The sequence below is a fragment of the Monopterus albus genome, unplaced genomic scaffold, assembly GCF_001952655.1.
Source record: "Monopterus albus unplaced genomic scaffold, M_albus_1.0 scaffold16.1, whole genome shotgun sequence".
NCBI classification, from domain to species: Eukaryota; Metazoa; Chordata; class Actinopteri; order Synbranchiformes; family Synbranchidae; genus Monopterus; species Monopterus albus.
Window position 1 is genome coordinate 3,010,009 of NW_018127896.1, and position 18,263 is coordinate 3,028,271.

General features: G+C 42.6%; 2 protein-coding genes across 4 annotated transcripts in view; one reads left to right on the plus strand and one right to left on the minus strand.

Annotated features, from left to right (window-relative positions):
• The window catches only part of trak2 (trafficking protein, kinesin binding 2), a 14,786-nt gene extending 3,405 nt beyond the window's left edge, over nt 1-11,381 (minus strand). The window contains exons 1-15 of the mRNA XM_020592129.1: nt 11,243-11,381; nt 7,900-8,082; nt 7,488-7,673; nt 3,906-3,965; nt 3,322-3,398; nt 3,121-3,237; nt 2,623-2,841; nt 2,313-2,391; nt 2,125-2,229; nt 1,803-1,922; nt 1,408-1,544; nt 1,011-1,090; nt 707-841; nt 328-626; nt 25-62 (exon numbers count right to left, since the gene is read on the minus strand). Of these exons, the coding sequence (XP_020447785.1) occupies nt 25-62; nt 328-626; nt 707-841; nt 1,011-1,090; nt 1,408-1,544; nt 1,803-1,922; nt 2,125-2,229; nt 2,313-2,391; nt 2,623-2,841; nt 3,121-3,237; nt 3,322-3,398; nt 3,906-3,965; nt 7,488-7,673; nt 7,900-7,954 (1,707 nt within the window). The 5' untranslated portion in view covers nt 7,955-8,082; nt 11,243-11,381. The remainder of the gene's footprint in view (nt 1-24; nt 63-327; nt 627-706; nt 842-1,010; nt 1,091-1,407; nt 1,545-1,802; nt 1,923-2,124; nt 2,230-2,312; nt 2,392-2,622; nt 2,842-3,120; nt 3,238-3,321; nt 3,399-3,905; nt 3,966-7,487; nt 7,674-7,899; nt 8,083-11,242) is intronic.
• A 32-nt stretch (nt 11,382-11,413) lies between these two features.
• stradb (STE20 related adaptor beta) lies at nt 11,414-18,184 on the plus strand. Of its 3 annotated transcripts, none has more exons than XM_020591921.1 (13): nt 11,414-11,627; nt 12,151-12,268; nt 12,412-12,478; nt 13,142-13,222; nt 14,513-14,615; nt 14,756-14,877; nt 14,987-15,095; nt 15,313-15,436; nt 15,528-15,699; nt 15,809-15,916; nt 16,020-16,276; nt 16,406-16,448; nt 16,534-18,181. In XM_020591921.1, the coding sequence occupies exons 3-13, from the start codon at nt 12,467-12,469 to the stop codon at nt 16,690-16,692; spliced, it is 1,290 nt and encodes a 429-aa protein (XP_020447577.1). In that variant the 5' UTR covers nt 11,414-11,627; nt 12,151-12,268; nt 12,412-12,466; the 3' UTR covers nt 16,693-18,181. The 3 variants fall into 3 exon arrangements, with proteins under 3 accessions (XP_020447577.1, XP_020447579.1, XP_020447580.1); XM_020591923.1 differs by having other exon boundaries at nt 11,415-11,627; nt 15,812-15,916; nt 16,534-18,177; XM_020591924.1 differs by lacking the exons at nt 11,414-11,627; nt 12,151-12,268 and having other exon boundaries at nt 14,482-14,615; nt 16,534-18,184.
• Nucleotides 18,185-18,263: the final 79 nt, after the last annotated feature.

Here is an 18,263-nt window from a genome sequence, read left to right on the forward strand (position 1 = left end):
GCCCGGGTGGGTGGCCAGATGTGCCGGGGCCAGCTGCTGCCAGTGGTGGAGCGTCAGTGAGCCTGAACAAGCAATGTCACAATGTTATACACTGTGTGCACAATTATTAGGCAAAATGTATTTTTGAGGATTAACTTTATTATTGAACAGCATTCAACAAAATTAGCACAGTAGACTACAAGTCAAAAACATGAGGCTAATAACATTAGCTTAAATCAAAATCAGATAGCTAATCTGTTATGTCATATCCTAGCTAATATACATTACTTTCTCCTTTTTAACTTAACAGTCTACTGTACACATCAGATCATGTAGCTAACACGTTACCTTCCATGGGCTTGACAATCTGAAGCTTCTCAGGGAGGAAGGTCTTAAAAACACCGGAGGTGATGGAGAGCTCTGACAGGTTAGAGAATGAGGACAGCACACTGCCCATTGGCGAGCTGCAGCTGCTGCCCTCTCCGTCTGCCTCCACTCCTGCCAGGGCTTGCAGCTTCTTCTCCCGCTCATCCTGGAAGAACTGACGCTCAGACAGGAAGTTCTGTCGCCGTAGCGACAGGCGGTGGAGGGCTCTGGTGAGGTCGTTTCCTCCTGGAGAGCTAGGCTGACCCATTCGTGACTCCTCTCTGCAGACACATTTATTGAGGTAACACTTCATTATTAGGTTAAAATACAAGACAGAAAGTTAACATTCTTTGTAACATACCTCTGGGTGGAGTGGAAGGGCTGTGCAGTCATCACTAGTGAACTCTGTCCTGAGCCGGGGATACGAGGAGTGGCCAAAGCTGCCCGAGAAGCATTGACAGAGCGGACCGTCTGGAAGACTCGCTTCTGGGATATTCTGCAGGGAACCAGAGCTTATTAAACAGTGGGATTTAATTGTTGCAAAGCAGCAGAAAATGGAAATATCTGTCCCGTCTCTCCCTGACTCCACGTCTTCTTCAACCTGAAGGTTGTCTCAGAGACAAAGAAAAGAAAAAAAATCCTGGGGTGACACTTGAGTTTCTAACCTTTGGTCCTGAAAGGCGGTCTGTTCATCTACACTCAGCTCTCTCCTCATGGTGCCTTCAATCTCTGCTGCCAGGGAGTCCTGTACACACACATTCATCACACACTTAAAGGTGTCCTCTAAAAGCTTTCAATCACTGGTATAATAGCAATCTGAATAAAATGTATCTGCAAGTTGTACAGTCTCTCTTGATCTGTTCGGATTAAACTATCAGACGGTATAAATCATTGTGTGCATCCTTTATGTCTAAAACGTTTAAGAACTGTACCTGTAAACTAAATCTGTAATTCCCAAGGTTCTGTATTCTCAAATGTTTGGTTTTTTTGTCTTTGGTCTATGGTCTATCTTTGTTTTAATAGTGTATATTGAATCTGTTGCTGTAAGATTGTTTCTCTCACCATGGGGTAGAGGCCATAGGGAAGGTGCCTTCGCATCCCAGCAGAGGGAGTGTTTTTACTGCGAAGTTCCTTGATCTCCTCCTGTGACTCATGGAGCATCTCTTCACATTCGGCATTCTCTCCGCCAACTCGTTCAGCTGTGCCCACACACATTAATATAAGACATGGTTATTTAAATGACTTTGCTTATTTAACTACTGAATACAGAAGCAAAGGATGAGATTTAATAATTATTTATGTATTAGTTTAGACTGTAAATGTATCGTTTGTCAGCTGAAATGTCTTGACAAAATAAATCGCTACATCTATTAATGGATTTTCAAATTTAACATAAGTACTAATTAAAACATAATTAAATCATTATAAATTTGGTTCGTGATTGCATGAGACCTCACCTCTGCTGTGAGCTGTCTCTGAGCATCTTTGGAGGCCTGCAGGTGGATCCTCAACTCCTCTTTCTCCAGAGCCAGCTGTACAGAAGCACAACACAGTTGCACACACTAATCTGTGATAACCACACATCATGTCAGGTCAGTATGACACCATTTATTTCTTTATACCTGGATCATTATGCTCTATAAAAAGATCATGGTTTCCACTCCTGCAGTAAGAGGCCTACCCAATTGTTAAACATGTCTTATAGCAGAAAATGTACTTATGTATGAAATCCTGTGTTATGATTATATATATATATATATATATATATATCATGTGTACTGTTCTGGGAGAGCAGCTGAGCGATTTCTTCCTGGTGTCTGAGCAGCTCCTCATTCTTCTGAGACAGTTCGTCTGTCAGAGACACCATCTGGCTGCTGGACTCACCTAGGAACACACCGGCCACAATTAAAAAGAGCCCTCTGCAAATTATATTGCACGCAACGTGTGTGCGTGTGCATTTCACTCACGGAGCTCCTTGACACAGTCGCTCACCAGCTGCTGCTCTTTCTCCTCATAGGTGATGGTGTCTCTCTTCAGCTGACATGCCTGGAGTGTTGAAGAACCAGTTAGCACCTCCAACACCATTTTCCTGATTGGCCCACGGTGTAAAATATAATCTTATGTGCCAACCCTCTGTCATCTGTAGCAGTGATTATACTGACTTCTCAAATTGTGGCTACAATTGAATGCTTCCCGTTTCACTTCCTATTATTTTCTGTTCCAGCGATTCATCGTCTCAGCTGAACCAGCCACCCTGTATTTGTGAGAACCCCGTACCTCAGACCTCAGAGTCAGGTTCTCCTCTTCCAGGTCCTGCAGCTTGGTCTGAAGAGCCTCCAGCTGGATGAGTGCAGTGGCGGCAGTGGGTCCCCCCAGTGGCGGGGGCTGCCGCAGGGGGGTGGACACACTGGAGTCGGTCTCACTCTCCTCTGAGACGCTGGCCACCATCCGCAGCAACTCATCCTTCTTACTGAGTTCATGTTGCAGCTGATGAACCTGGTCAACGGTTTTATACATTACGCCAATACATCTTTATCCTTTAAATGTACTACAATATCTGCAGATTTATTCTGAGATGTCCTTATACAGTATGTGTCATGCATGTAGCCGCTTAACCGTTTCTTTTTAAATGTATTTATTGTAGGTGGTCTTCATACTTGTATCAGATTTGACTTAGAAACTTAACACCCCTTTTTGTTACTGTCATTTCTAAAGAAAAGGAGAAACAAGATTTTAAATTTAAAGAACACTCCTCAAGTTTAATGTTTAATATACCTGGTCTAGGGCCTGTGCTAGCTGCTCATCTATGGCTTCATTGCGTTCTTGAAGCAGGTGGTTCCTCTGCAGAAGTGACTGACCGATGCGAGCTGCCAGCTCCAAGTCTCTGTCCCGCTGTCCAACAGAAGCACAGGACACCCAGGCTCAGGTGCTGTTTCTCAGTAGAAAGCAAACAGCTACAACTAAAGGAACACCTACCTCAGCCAAAAGGTGTGTAACCACTTCAATGTCATTGTACGTCTTGGTCATCTGCTCCACGCGATCAGCGCTGAGGACTGGCCCAGAGAGACAATTTTACTTACAGGACACAGATAAACAAACAAACACACTCATGCAATCCACTATGCACATTGTGGCATGTGTATGCACACAAACAGTTAAATATGAAAACACCACATCACTCCACGCTAATGGTCACAATTGTGTAGCATGCTATGTTTACATACTTCCTAATAAAATACTCTGACCACAAGCAACATGAGCAGCTCAGAATGTGCACATAGCATCAGCAGCCAGTCATTAACCGATGCTATGCATAGTAATTTATGCGCTCCACAACGTGGCAGTGTGGTTGCTAGTGGTCTGATTGTAAGCCACAAAATCCCTGCAGACATGAAAAGACCACACACACACACACTATATATGGTACTACAGTACTACAGGCTGACCTATACTACACAAATCTCTTGACTGCTGTCATCTACATGCAAAAAGTGGTGGGGGGGGGGCTAAAAGAGCTAAAAGAGGGAGAGTAGAACAGGCAGAGAGGGAGTAAAAGATACCTTTGGAGAGGCTCTGAGAGCCGGGGTGGGAATAAGAGGAGGGCTCCAAAGCAAGATACGCTAGTGAGAGACAGAAGAGAAAGAAATGAAGGGAAAATAATTCAAAAGGGGTAGAAGCACAGACAGGCAACACAGAGACAGAAAGAAGCAGAGAGTGAAAGCTGAAGCTTCAATAAATCAACTTCATATAGATACATTAGTTTGTTGAGAGTCGGGGAATCTACATGTTAATTAGCTGGGTCCACTTTTGGCACCTGAGTGGGTCTCACCAGCACTGCAGCGCTGCCTCTTCCACCTGTTTAAAGAAAAGTGGCATCTCTAATCATTGAAACAGTTGCACGGACTGAGGACAGACTCTGGACTCGACCTACATGTAGCCACAGTGGCCCTACAAACTTCATCTTTAATTTGTCTGTAGTGAATCGATATATACACTCAACGACCACTGCATTAGTTACACCTGTTCAACTGCTTGTTAATGCAAATATGTAATCAGCCAATTGCATGGCAGCAACTCGGTTCATTTAGGCATGTAGACATGGTCACGACGATCTACTGAAAACCAAGCATCAGAATGGGGAAGAAAGGTGATTTAAGTGACTTTGAAAGTGACGCGGTTGTTGGTGCCAGATGGTCTGGTCTGAGTATTTCAGAAACGGCTGACCTACTAGAATTTTCACACACAACAATCTCTAGGGTTTACAGAGAGTAGGCTGAAAAAGAGAAAATATCGAGTGAGTGGCAGTTCTCTGGGCAAAATGCCTTCTCAGGGGAGGATGGCCAGACTGATTTGAGCTGATAGAAAGGCAACAGTAACTCAAATAACCACTTGTTACAAACAAGGTATGCCAAAGAGCATCTTTGAACACACCACACATCAAACCTGGGGGGATGGGTTACAGCAGCAGAACACCACACCGGGTGCCACTCCTGTCAGCTAAGAACAGGAAACTGAGGCTACAATTTGCAAGGCACCACCAAAATTAGACAAAACATTGGCTGCTCTAATGAGTCTTGATTTCTGCTGCGACATTAGGACGGTAGGATCAGAATTTGGTGTAAACAACATGAAAGCATGGATCCACCCTGTCTTGTATTAAATGGTTCAGGCTAATGGTGGTGGTGAAATGGGTTTTGGCCCCTTAGCACCGAAGGAGCTCCGTTTAAATGCCACAGCCTACCTGAGTATTGCTGCTGACCATGTCCATCCCTTTACACCAACCCAGTACCAGCAAGGTGTACCTAATAAAGTGTATTTCAGCAAGGATTAAATGTAATAAGCAGCCTGAAGTGAAGCAGGTGTTTAAATGCAGGAGAGCTGTTGTTCAGTCATCTGAAGCCACAGTGACCTCTGGATCTGGACGTTGCACTCTCCTCCAGCAACCAGCAGTTAAAAATAACCTCTGCACAGACAGATAGAGTACAATCTCTGACGGTACTGTACACTTAAACGCCAAGTGCACTTCCACACACTTACACGAATATGCCTATACCTGCTGGGTGCAGTAACGTGTATATCCGTAATCCGTTTTGATCTCTACCAGACTAAAGACTGGTAGAAACTAAAGATTTTAATTCACTGCATAAACATGATCATGCACTAAAGTGGGATGTGTTTACTGAACTCTGGCCACAATAAATTGAACAACTACAAATTCCATGTAACTTTCATACTGATTCATGGAGTGCACACACACTATGAAGCAGGACACACACCCATGAGATCAGATCTACAGTTTCCCTGACTAAAAGCATTAGAGGCGACTATGGCCTGATCCTTTAAATTCTATACTTCTATGCTCTGCAATAAAAATAGCAAATACTCTCACTGGCCACTTTATTAGGTACACTTGTACAATTGTGCGCACTTCAGTGCAACACTTCCTCCTTAACATTTGTGTTTATGAAGCTCAAAATGTTTCAGTTGTTGGTGAAATTGTCGTAAATGTATCATTTCAATTATATGTTCATTATTGAGGCCATAGATAAAGGTGGTGTTGTACTGGACTACACTGAATATTGTGTTCCTAATATTCTGACCCTCTCATGTATGTAGCTGGGGAGGACAGAAATATAGACTTCATAAACACAGAAGTTAAGGTGGAAGTGTTGCATTTAAGTGCATACAATTGTACAGGCATACCCAATAAAGTGGTTGGTGAGTGTATTTCCAGCATTTTTGAAACAAAAAAAGAGACACCTGAAACACTGTGTATATAATATACACATATTAACATGCCAAGCCTGTGCAAGTGTGTCAGGCCCCATTAATAGGCCATGTCTGCTTTTACACTGCGGAAGTGGAGCAGGCGAGAATATGAAACTAAGATTCCCTTACTTCTCTCTAACATGTGCAGTTAACACTCCACAAAACCATGCAACCAAAAGTATTCTGCATCTACAGATATGTTAATGAAATGTCATGGAAACAACAAGGGGCTCAAACTCACAAAAGAAACATGTCTTGCAAATTGTGCACGCGTGAGAAAATTGCATAGACAGGAAGTCTATCAAACTGTCAACACTGTGTTCACATACCACAACTTGTTTGAATTTAAATACACAAGCACCGAGTCGCTCCCTTCCTCTTTCCGCGGCTGAAAATACACACACACACACACACACACACGCACACACACACAAATACTGCATACAGTATACATGTTCCCCTCCAGCTGGTCATGTTCTACCTGACCTTGCAGACATGACTGAAGCTGCTTCTAAAGTGACCCTACCTCACGTCTGTCTGTCACTCACACTCACACTCACACACACACACACACACACACACAGTTTATGTTTCGTAGTCCATGGGGACTTTACATTGACTTACAAGCATTTCCTGTAGACTAACCTTAACCAGAACCACTAGTTGCCTAACCCTAACCCTAAACCATGCTGCCACCCTAAAATTCAATTTCTTGCCCATGGGGACCTCAATTTAGGTCCTCACCGTGAAATGGGTCCTCATGAGTTGGTATGGAGTCGGGAAGAAGTCCCCACGTAACAGGGAAAACACGTCTCCACGCGCACACACACACACACACACACACCAAGCACCACACCAACAACTCTGCTCACCTTCTATAGCAAACTTATCATAAGCCTCCTCATTCTGGATGTTTAAAAACTGCATGTTCCTTGATCTATTTACTGTCCACCCTTCATCCTCTGTCTCTCCACTCTGAACACCCTCCTCCCATGCCAACATGTATCCCGTGACTCGGGCTGACGCTTGCATTCAGCTACACTTACTCTGGCTGGACCTCACTGCCTTTTCACACACACTGTGTCAGAGCTGCACAGCATACACAGGCAGAAACAGACAGACAGGATGACAACCCTGTGCCAGATAATGTCAATGGTAAATCCCTGTGATTTTAACTGACGAGGATGTACGTTGCATAAAATGAACCCATCATTAATGCACAGAGATACACCAACACACCTCTGCTCAGTGGTGTTGTCACAAGCCTGACCAATCAAAAGACAGTTGGCAAGGGGCAGAAAACAAAGCTACACAGAAATGTATAGTGGCCATTGTCATCCTGACCCCAAGTTTTATGAAATGCACACACTTACTCATGTAGCGGAAAGTCTCCTCTGCCAGCATGGTGGAGATGGCGTTGAGCTGGCCGGGGCCTTCATCTGGTGAGCAGCTCGGGGAAACCACCCAGTCCTGGCTGTCTGACAGGTAGATGGAGCCAGCTGAGCCAGAGCCCACTGAGCCGGAGCCGCCATGCCTCCCGCTGCTGCCCAGGCCCTCATCTGGAGGTAACATTTAGGGCCCAGCAATGAATTCACTATTGGTTAACTGAGCATCTTCTAGACTTGCAAGGTTTCTGGCTATAGTTAGTCATTAGACAGAGCATACTGTTCTTCTAGGGAGCATGACACTGGCCTCAAATGTACTCAAAGCTACCAGCTGCTATCTCATTGATAATACTGCAGTATCAATACAATTTTAATAGATAACACAGCTCAAGCCCCCTACCCGTCTCAGTGCTCGACTCCTTCTTCTCCACCGCCCGGGGTTTGACTTCAAACATATCCTGTCTTTGGAGCGGGGGTCTCCCCACTCGCAAACACAAAGCTGGATTGGAAAATGAAAGCTGCTATCGCTGTGACATCACATCCTGTTCCTGGGCTGACGGGTGGTGCCCATGCGCACCTTTACCTGCAACAAAAGAGCGTTGCTGTTAGGTGTCAAACGTCAAGTTGACTTAACTCACGTTTGTAAGACAAATTAGAGATGATAAATGTTTCACTTAATTTGCAAAGTTGGTGGTGAGGCAGACTGCAGAGGATAATTGATTGCTGTTGGACACTTTAACTGCTAATTTTCTGGCATCTAGTTTAGGATTTCAGATTTCAGTTAATCCTTAAAATCTCAAGAAGCTAAAGGATTTCTACTATTTCCCATCTGAGAAGGGGAGTTTTCACGTTAGGTCATTTAGTGACAATTCACGGGACAAAATATAGCCACAAGCGCAAACTATAATGCAAATCTGACACATTTACATTTCTTTCTTATGTGCCAAATACTGTTTTATGGGGGCCTGCTGAGGTTGAGTCAGAGTCCTCCCACATCCTGTTACATCTCTGCAGGGACTGTTCCAGGCCTTAAAGGGATGACTGGAGGAATGAGACAGGATGTGCTCTCTTAGAGAGACAGATTCCCAGTAGAATATTGGGAAAAGGAAAGGCATTTAGTCTTTGTCTTTGGTGCCAACCACAAAGTCTGTCTTTTATTAGTCTGGCATGCATAATGAGTGACTTCACATTTATGCCAAATAAGCTGCAGCTGCTTCAAACATGAAAACCAGGAATTAACAGGTGCCATCAAAAAAAAAAAGGAATCTAAGTAACACAGTAACATTTTCTATGAAATTAGAATTACACTTCTATGAAGTTGGTGGGCTTGTAATAGAAGCAGCAGAGGTAGAGATACACCCCAAATCCTGTTCCCATAATGCAACTACACGGCATATTTCATTTAACATCCCCTGCCTAATACGATATAGGATAACCTCATTAACAAATTATTAACCTTGATTTGGCCTGTGCATGTAGATAAACATATGGGTGGGTGTGTATCAGCAAGTACGCCTGTGGAACGAGAGTCCTTGGGTTTGCTCCATAAAGGAGATTACTGGGATGCATGCAACAGTACAGCCTAAATGTGATGTTTACCATTAAGAGGCCTGGCAGATACACTGGACCAACCCATTAAGGACACCAGTATTGACTGAATGCTGAATTGCTATAGGCATATGGAGCAACTCTATGCGTATAATGCTGCATGTATTAATCATTAGTATGAGGTGGGTAAAGCAATTCTGCATCCATTTATATTCATCCAAGCACCATGCTTCAGATATCACTTCTTCTTTTCCTTGTGTTCAAATACCAGTGCTGATGTCATCCAAGTGCCAGTGAGTCATCTCATGAGTAACATTGTCATAATCAGAAGGCTTCTTTCTTATGATGCAGCACAGTCTTCTTGTTGGTTAAAATAATTACATTTTAAAAAACTGTACCTCTTTGACTCCTTGACACCCAAAAACACTCAAATGACACGGCCAGGTAAAATAAATTAAAGGGATACTTATGGTGTCCATTAATGACTACACACACAACTTCCTTCAGTTTACAGATGCTGGAGAAAATTCTGACCATAGTCTGGAAACCGCCACTTAATGTTGGTGAGTAATTACTGCACATTGTAAAGACGTAAAATGCTAAGCACAGTAGCGAGTCTGTAGCCCTAAAAGTAACTCAGAGAGCAGCAGCATTATACACACAGCTGTCCCAGAACGTCTGCTTACTTCAGCTTTTTACAGACTTCATCTCCTGTCTAATGTGAGTTCAAAGTGGAGAAAGAAATCCCTTTTGGCTTTTATTTTTTCAGCTGCCAGTTATTTGCCTTGCTTCTCTGTCTCCAATTGTGATTCATCACAACATCTGCACTTACATGACAGTTCAAAGGGTTGACAGTAGACCAATACTGAACTGCTAAAATGATTTTTAGACAGTTATATCAAAAAATATTTTATACAAAATATCCAGCTGTTTACTTATTACATAATATATACTATCTTTTAAATTTCCTATTCTAACATCTTATGTCAACTAAATACTGTGCAAAACAAATATGGTCTTAAGTGGCCAGTGTCACGGCTGGTATTGGATTTCAGACAAAATGTAACACTTCCTCAAAGAGCCAGAGTATACTGGTTTATAAAGATTTCTCAGTACAGTAACATCTGAGGGTTTAAGAAGGTAGCCGCCACTATAACTGCAGGTTGTTGTTATTTGGGAGGTTTGGGGTCTTATCCTGAATTAATAACATGAAAGAGGGAGGTCTGCAGGGAACTCTGTTCGCAGGTTCATGGTAGTCAATTACTGAGTAAATATCTCTGTCATAAAACCTCAAGCAGTGTTTGGAGCTTTAATACGTTTCAAATATGCCACCTTAGTGTGAGAGGTTAAGCTTTATTCCTGTGTCCAGGGGTTAGCATATCGTGGCCTTCATACACCACCTTAGATCTAAAAAAGGGACAGAGCCTGGGGACTTACTTCATGTGACAATGAACGGACCAGAGACTTCAACTGCATAACAAAAAATCTCTGACTGGATCAGCAGGCATTCTTTGTTTTGCTTGGCCAAATGAAGAAAACTATACAATTTAATGCTCCTATCACATACAACATGTGATCAGACTGGCAGCTAACATCACTATCCCCTATGTGCCCTCTATCTAATACGAGAAAAATGTTTAGCCCACACAGTTTGAAAAACCTTAATCTTAAAGTAATGTCTGGTCTGCAAACCACCAGTTATATGGTTCAAATTCAACAGTTACAGAAATTGGCTGCATGTAACTCCTGCAACCATCTTCCATCCTGCTTCTTGGCTGCTTAGAACATATGTAAAAAAAATATATATATATATCCAAGGTAAGAGCTCACAGCATTACAATTCTTTATTATTTCTAAACGTATGAATGAAGGTGATAATGATGCCTTGCTAAACACACTGGGTTAGCTAACGTTACCAATGTTTTCTCCGGGACATCTAACGTTTATACCTAGAGGTCTGAAGGGGAGTTAGCTTTTATTCATTTAATAAAACCTCCTTCAATTTAACCTAACACTGTGTGCAACAACATGAGCATTAGCTAACGTTTTCCTTGACGAGGATGACAGCTTCACTGTTGCTTTGAATGACGCTGGCCAAACAAAATCACGAGCTCAAACTGGGAGCATATCTCTCACGCGGTGAGCAACACAGCACCACAAAAACTGAACAATGTGATTAATTTATCAAAACTTACCCTACATCGACAATAATCCATAGTATGAGCAACTCCAGAGCTACATGCGGTATCTGTCAAACCCTTCACTAAAACCTCAAACAATGGAGGGGAAGGAAAGGAGGTGGCCATCAGCTGCACCAATCACTAGTGTGCGACAGTAAACTCGATGACGTCTTTATTAAGCGTCAAATTAAAACCCCTGTCAAAATATAACATTTTCTGTATTTGATATTGTGCGGTTTGATAATGTCAAGCGCGTTTCTTTTGGCAGACCCCGTGTACCTTTGACACAAAGTAAACCAATATGAGCTTTATTAACAAAACGTCGTTTAGGATATCAGTCTTTCCTTTGTATTTTAACTTGTTTACGTCGAATCGCTAGAACCTCTGTCGAACGGAGAAGGTAAGCCGCTTCTTTTCAAAAGGGGGAATTTCAGATAAATACAATCGATATAAGACCCCCTTCTAAAAAACTAAGTTTACGCCATTTAAGCTTGACCCATGCACTATATTGACATTAGTAAGCTCATCTGGGAAACGGCTGACCTACATTATGCCTATTATTGTTTTGTGCAGCATTTGTGTTGTCGTTTTTCTGTCTTCACACATGAAATAACTCAACGTGTAATAAAACAACGTTACCTAAAACAAATCAGTTACCCTATATGTTTGCCAAAAGTCAGATTAATTAACCGTCGGTTCGAATAATAGTCGACCCCTGATTGAACTAAAATGGCTGCGGTTGTTTTAACCTTGACTGGAATTGAGTTTGATAATTATATTTTGACATTATTGCAATTCGTGTAATCAACAAATGAAGCCTTATTAAGCTACTACGCCCTGACACCCAAAACAAAAAGAAATTGTGTGGAAAAAATGTTAATTCATCGGGAATGTGTAGTCCTGTAACAACTATTGTTTTCTAGGCTTCACCACAGTTTTTGTTCTCATGTCAACACCTGCACGGACTCGACTGGTCGGGGATCTCCATTGGTGAATTCCCCATCATTTCCTCAGATCTCTGAGATCAGCTGATGCAGCCAGGTAAGCGACAGGCTGGTGGGTGAATGGCTGGTGTTGAATGAATGCAGGCTTTCTAGTATAGTGAGGGGATCCTTCGTTTGTCTCATATTACACTGCTGCGCTTCTTCCCCTTGTCTCCCTCCATCGCGGTCGGTCTCCTGCAGCCTGTGAGCGGATGAATGCCAAAGCCCGCGATTTTACCTCCGCCAAAAGGACTCCATGTCTTTCTTGGTAAGAATATCACGCTACATGAGTTTTTCTCTATGCCTCCGTGCATGTCGATGAGTTGTGACCTAACAGATGTATAGTCATGAATCAGTTGGCTCTTGGTGATGCCTCAAGTGGGATATGGTAACAGCCAGTCAGCCTCTTTAAGTGTAAAAATTAGGATAAGGATGCACCAATATTTATTAGAGATTAGCTAATATCAAAGCAATGAGAGAAATATGTTTGATTATGTTTGTTTGAGTTAGCAGCTAAATATTTGTCTGAATCTGAATTTACATATTTAATATGAGCTAATGTAGACTGGAAAATATCAGATAGTAATATTGACAATCTGTGCACCATTTATATATAAAATGGGAAAATCTAATTATGTATGCAGCTCTTATCTTGCTCTGTTGGGACACATCAGTCAGTCACCTGTCTCTTTGTTGCCTATTATCATCATTCTAATTGCTTTTCCCCTCACCACTTTCAATAAAATGCCCTGAGTGCCTTCATAGCCCATATTTCCCAACGCTTGCTTCTCTGTCTCATCTCATCTCTGACCTCTTCGCCCTCCCTGAGGCAGTGTATCACTTAAAACTTGCACTCCAAGCTCCATGTTTCCTCTATACTCCTCCTTGTCCTGTCAGGCATGTCTCACCTGTGCTCCTCCCCCTTCACCAGGACTGTTCCTGCATCTCCCACACTCAGGTCCAGCCCATGGACATAGAGGAGTGCTATGAGGACACCAGCCACCAGTTCCTGGTCAGTAGCCAAGAAACTGTCAGCATGGAGACAGGTGTCACACTGAACCTCTTCATTCATTCATCTTCTATGCCGCTGAACCTCTTCATCCTGTCACCATTATCCATTTATCATGTCGCTGGAGCTGTTTACCCCATTTTAAAGTCAGTGACTATTGGAATAACATTTCAGATGTTAAATCTATTGGGTAATGCCTAAACTGGCAATCCACTTAATTAGGATTGCACTTCCTGAAACTTTGGGAACTCACAAGAAACTGGTTAAAATAAGAGTGATCCACACTGGTGCAACTGAGGCCAAGATATCCTAACTTTAAGCCTTTAATAAGGGTAACAGCCCAAAAACACTGCATACTACATAATTCCCATAATCCAATGCCATACTCTTTTTTTTCTTCTTATTAGACCCATTATGTCTGGTGAATCCCCATGTCTCGCAAATTCTCATTTTATAACAGAGGCTTTTTGTAATGAATTTGACATCCCAAGCTGAAGTCATAACGCTGAGCCAAAGAAAACATTATGCGACTATTTCTGCAGGCAAGATTTTAACCTGAAACTGATCTTCATGTCTAAAATCCTTATAAATATAATAACAATTTTCATGATCTCACTAGAGAAACTGGCTATTCTATGATATTTATAACTATAATCATTCTCACTGCCCTGTATATTTAGCAATTATTAAGAATTACTTAAGGTATGAAGGCTAAAACTAATAAAACTCATTCAGCAAGAGCCACTCTCTCTGTGTCTGCATCAGTAAAACAGCAAGCATCAACCCCCCTTTGCTCATTTTGCTGTCACTGTACCGCCCCCTGGTGGTCATTGTCCCCTCACACATGACCTCACCACAGCAGCAGTTCTTTAACCTAGTGACCTCTGCAGAGTTTAGCCCTTTTGTGGCAGGAGATGTCTCTGGAAAGCTAGTTAAGTCAAGGTAGATTGGTCATTAGTGTATATAAGAAGCATTACTAAAGGGACAGTAAGTGAAATATTTTACAATAATCATAAATGACTATGATGTATAGTAGCTGAAAAGGCTCTCTATCCTTGTTAATAAGAAGTGACTGAACAGTCATTGTTTCAGGTAGAGATTTTTTTGTCCTTACCCTGTTTTTTTGTGTTGAAACCTAGTGCACTTCCATCCTGCCAACTCACAAATTCAGCTGATGGTGCTCCAAACCAGCAACAAAGCATATTTAATATGATTCTGGTATGTTGCATGCTGCAGTTTTGCCTTTTCATTAAATCCTTCAGTTGTGGTCTGTGGATGTGTGCATCCCTGCAGAGCTGTGATGGTTCTGAATACACTCTGCAAGGGCCAGCAGGTGGCGACGACATCACAGGACTGTCGGCCGAGCCATCCCACTACCGGCTGCTGTCTGAGCTGGGTGAGAGCATCGCAGCATACACTTGAGTCAGACAATTTCAGCAGAAACGGAAGCTTACTGATGTTGTACCTAATCTCCATTTTAAACCTTTCGAAACAACATTTAAACATTTCACTTTAGGTCAACTGAATGTGTTACAGGGAGGGGTTTCAATAACCTGAGCCAGGTGAACATGGCACGGCACATCCCTACCGGCCAGCTGGTGGCTGTCAAACAAACCAACCTGGACGAGTGCACAGAGGAGGAGCTGCTGCAGCTCATGGTGAGCTGCTGTCCAGAAACAGCAATTTATGTAAAGGATATTTTTTCTGAGCATGTGCAGTTCAAAAAGCCTCGAGTGTGATGAAGTCTGATTGTGCTTCAATCCCCAGAATGAGGTTCTGCTGTCCAGGCTTTTTCGTCACCCCAATCTGCTGACCTCTCGCCTGGTCTTTAGCTCCTGCTGCCAGCTGTGGGTCCTCACACCGCTCATGGGCTATGGTCAGCTACTACCACACCTTAATAAAGTTGCTTTGTTCTTAAAATCCATCTAATTCAATAAGAGCTGATTAGTGTGAGGAGTTGATACTTTTCTTTGTCATACTTGATAGTGACTGCATATCTTTGAGTTTTGGACTGTTGCTCAGATTAAACAAGATATTTGAAGACGTACCATAAATCACTGCTGCTTTTCTGCCCTCTGCTCTCTTGCCTGCAGGCTCTGCAGACACCTTGCTGAGGACATATTTCCCAGATGGGATGAGTGAATCCCTGATAGCATACCTGCTGTATGGTGTGCTGAAAGCATTGGAATACCTACATCGGATGGGCTATGTTCACCGGTCAGTGGGAGACAGTCAATGCTATAAGAGGAATGAAGGATAAAAAATATTTGTATTTGAATGTCTTTGTTTTCCATTCCTCCCCTATCAGTGGGGTGAAGGCCAGTCATATCCTGCTGTCAGGGGAGGGGCACGTCTACCTCTCAGGGCTGCACAGTGTTTACAGTATGATGCGTGATGGGAAGAGGATGAGGGTGGTGTTTGACATGCCCCATCACAGCCCTGCTCTGCTGCCGTGGCTCAGCCCTGAACTACTGCGACAGGTTCAGACTCTTTAGCTTAAGCCAGAGACTAGTGGGCATCCTGCTGGAGTGTTTTCTCAGCCTTATTCTATGTACTCTGTCTCTCCTGTCCCTATGGTGTTGTCCTCAGCAGGACCTGCACGGTTATGGAGTCAAGTCAGATATCTACAGTTTGGGCATTGTGGCCTGTGAGCTGGTTAGCGGCAGAGTACCTTTCCAGGACATGCCACCTACTCAGGTAATGAAAAGCTTCAATTCAAACTGCCTTACAAGAATATGTAAAGATTTAGCATTAAAGGGTTGTTTTATTAAATTTCCACTGTTTGAATCTTGCTATCCAGATGTTGCTCCAGAAGCTGCGGGGCTCTCACTGCTGCCTGATGGATGTGGTCCCTTTCCCACTGGGTGAGCTGGGAGGTCTGAAAGTGTCACGGTCTGGGGTCGACTCTGGCATCGGGGAGAGTGTGGCCACTGGAAGCCTGACACACAGTGCCACCGTTCCTCCCACCGACAGACCTCAGAGCCCCGGACCTAAAAACCATTCAGCTACCCTGCACAACCTGGTCCAGCTGTGTCTGCAGCAGCAGCCTGAACACAGGTCATTACATTTCTGCAACAGTCACCTTTATTTAACAGTGCATCAGATGATTGTATTCCCATACAGTACAAACTCATCCACCTTAATGAAAATGCAGCATTTGTGTTGTCCTACTTTTCTCCTCTATAGACCATCAGCATCTGCACTCTTGACCCATGCCTTCTTCAAGCAGGTGGGTTTCTAAGTGGAGTTCTATTAGCCAATATGTCTAAAATTATGTTTTTGTGAAACCACACTGAGTTGTGCTGTTCTGACAGGTAAAGAGGCACACCAGAGACTCCTTCCTCAGCCTCATGTACCCAGCAGTGCCCCTCACCAGCCCCGAGGACCCTCCAATATCCTGCGCCCCTACCCCGTCCTGCCACGCTCCATCACCAGCCGCGGACACTCCCGAGGCTGTGTGGGACTTCTCTTAACCCCTTCCTCTCTAGCCTCAACTCGCCAAATCCTGACTTTAAAGCCAAACACAAGACAATCAAAGCAAAACAATAGCAATGACACCAAATTCTCCTTGTGCTTTTATTTTTTTATTATTAATAACCCAGTTCTGAGTCTTTTTAATTAGTTTTGTAGTTATTTTTTAAACGTTTATCTGATGCATAAGTGGACTTCGGGTTGTGGGTTGGTGAGGTGACTGTGAAAGTACGGGATTGAGAAGCTGCTCTGGTTATAAAACAATAGATGGTAATAATAGTGTACTGTCAACAAGTCACATGGCAGCAGACTTACCCGTTCAGGCAACTACGAGTTGGAAGGGAGTCCTCCCAACAATACTTTGTCTCGGTATATTTTGTCATTTTTAATCGCGTTCTTTTCATATTTCCATGGTTGATAGTTACTGTAGATCCTTCTTTCTGCTCAAAAGGCCTCACTAGTTGAATATGAAATGGAAAATTGGATGCACCATAAAGTTAAATCCTAATGGGTACTGACAGATAACCCCTGAGTGTGAGACACTATGTGAGGGTGGCTTTTTCCTTGCAGTGTTATACTGTATCCTTACTGTGAATAGTGAATACCGAGGTACACAGATTTAAAACACATGTGCATATATATTCATTTATATGAGAGGTTTTCAAACAGTCGAATGGGGAGGCAGATGTTTGTGCATAACGTTTTGAAAACTGGCCACAATCAAATATGTAAATACATTTTTGTTGTATTTCTGAACATATATGCACATACTGTTCATGTATAGTCTAACATATTGGCACGTTTTCCGAGTGAACAGGATATGGTGTAGAGTGGGCTCAGAAAGAGCACAAGCAATAGAATACATCTCAGAAACCATCAGTAGAAACAACAGATCAAACCTGTCCCTGCCCTGATCATCGGTGATTTGCCAAATGAATATTTCTACTGTGTTCTGTCTGTAACTGTGATTAAATGTACTGTGTATGGGAACTGTGATTTACAGTACATATCAAACATGGTAGTAATTATGACTTTGTCACAATTACAAGGAAAAGAGCCTCCAGTTTTTTATTTGAGTGCAATTCACTTCTGCAGCTTTCCAACTACAGAGTAACTGTGTTATTCCATATGAGCCCACCTGACACGATTTCAGCACATGTCAGTCCCAGGAACCTGAATAAATTACACCTCACCCTTCCCTCCCTATTGTAATCAGACACACAACCAAAAGATTTTGACCTGCATCGATCTGCAACCAAAGACTTTATGGAGGATTATTTTACCCCACATTCAAAAGAAAATGAAAAAGAAACAAACATTTGGGTGAAATAATCCTCTATATTAGGCTCTGCAAACAAAAACCCTGTGCACCAAGAGCAAAGGTTGTAGATGAGCAACCAAAATGGACAAACGGCAAACAAAAAGTGTTCAATCTTTTTTTGTTTGAAATGAAATTAGTTCAGATTTCAATCAGTTTATATATGACATTCAAAACGGTACCAATAGTTTGCTCTCAAAATGTTTTCTTTGCAGAGTAAAGAAACAAAAATTGCCTCCTATAAAAAGGACATTT

Excerpts from the sequence above, each read along its gene's own strand:
- stradb (XM_020591921.1), top strand. Across the intron at positions 15,096-15,312 it reads CACACCGCTCATGGGCTATG|GCTCTGCAGACACCTTGCTG; the intron begins GTCAGCTACTAC and ends TCTTGCCTGCAG. Across the intron at positions 16,449-16,533 it reads CCCATGCCTTCTTCAAGCAG|GTAAAGAGGCACACCAGAGA; the intron begins GTGGGTTTCTAA and ends CTGTTCTGACAG.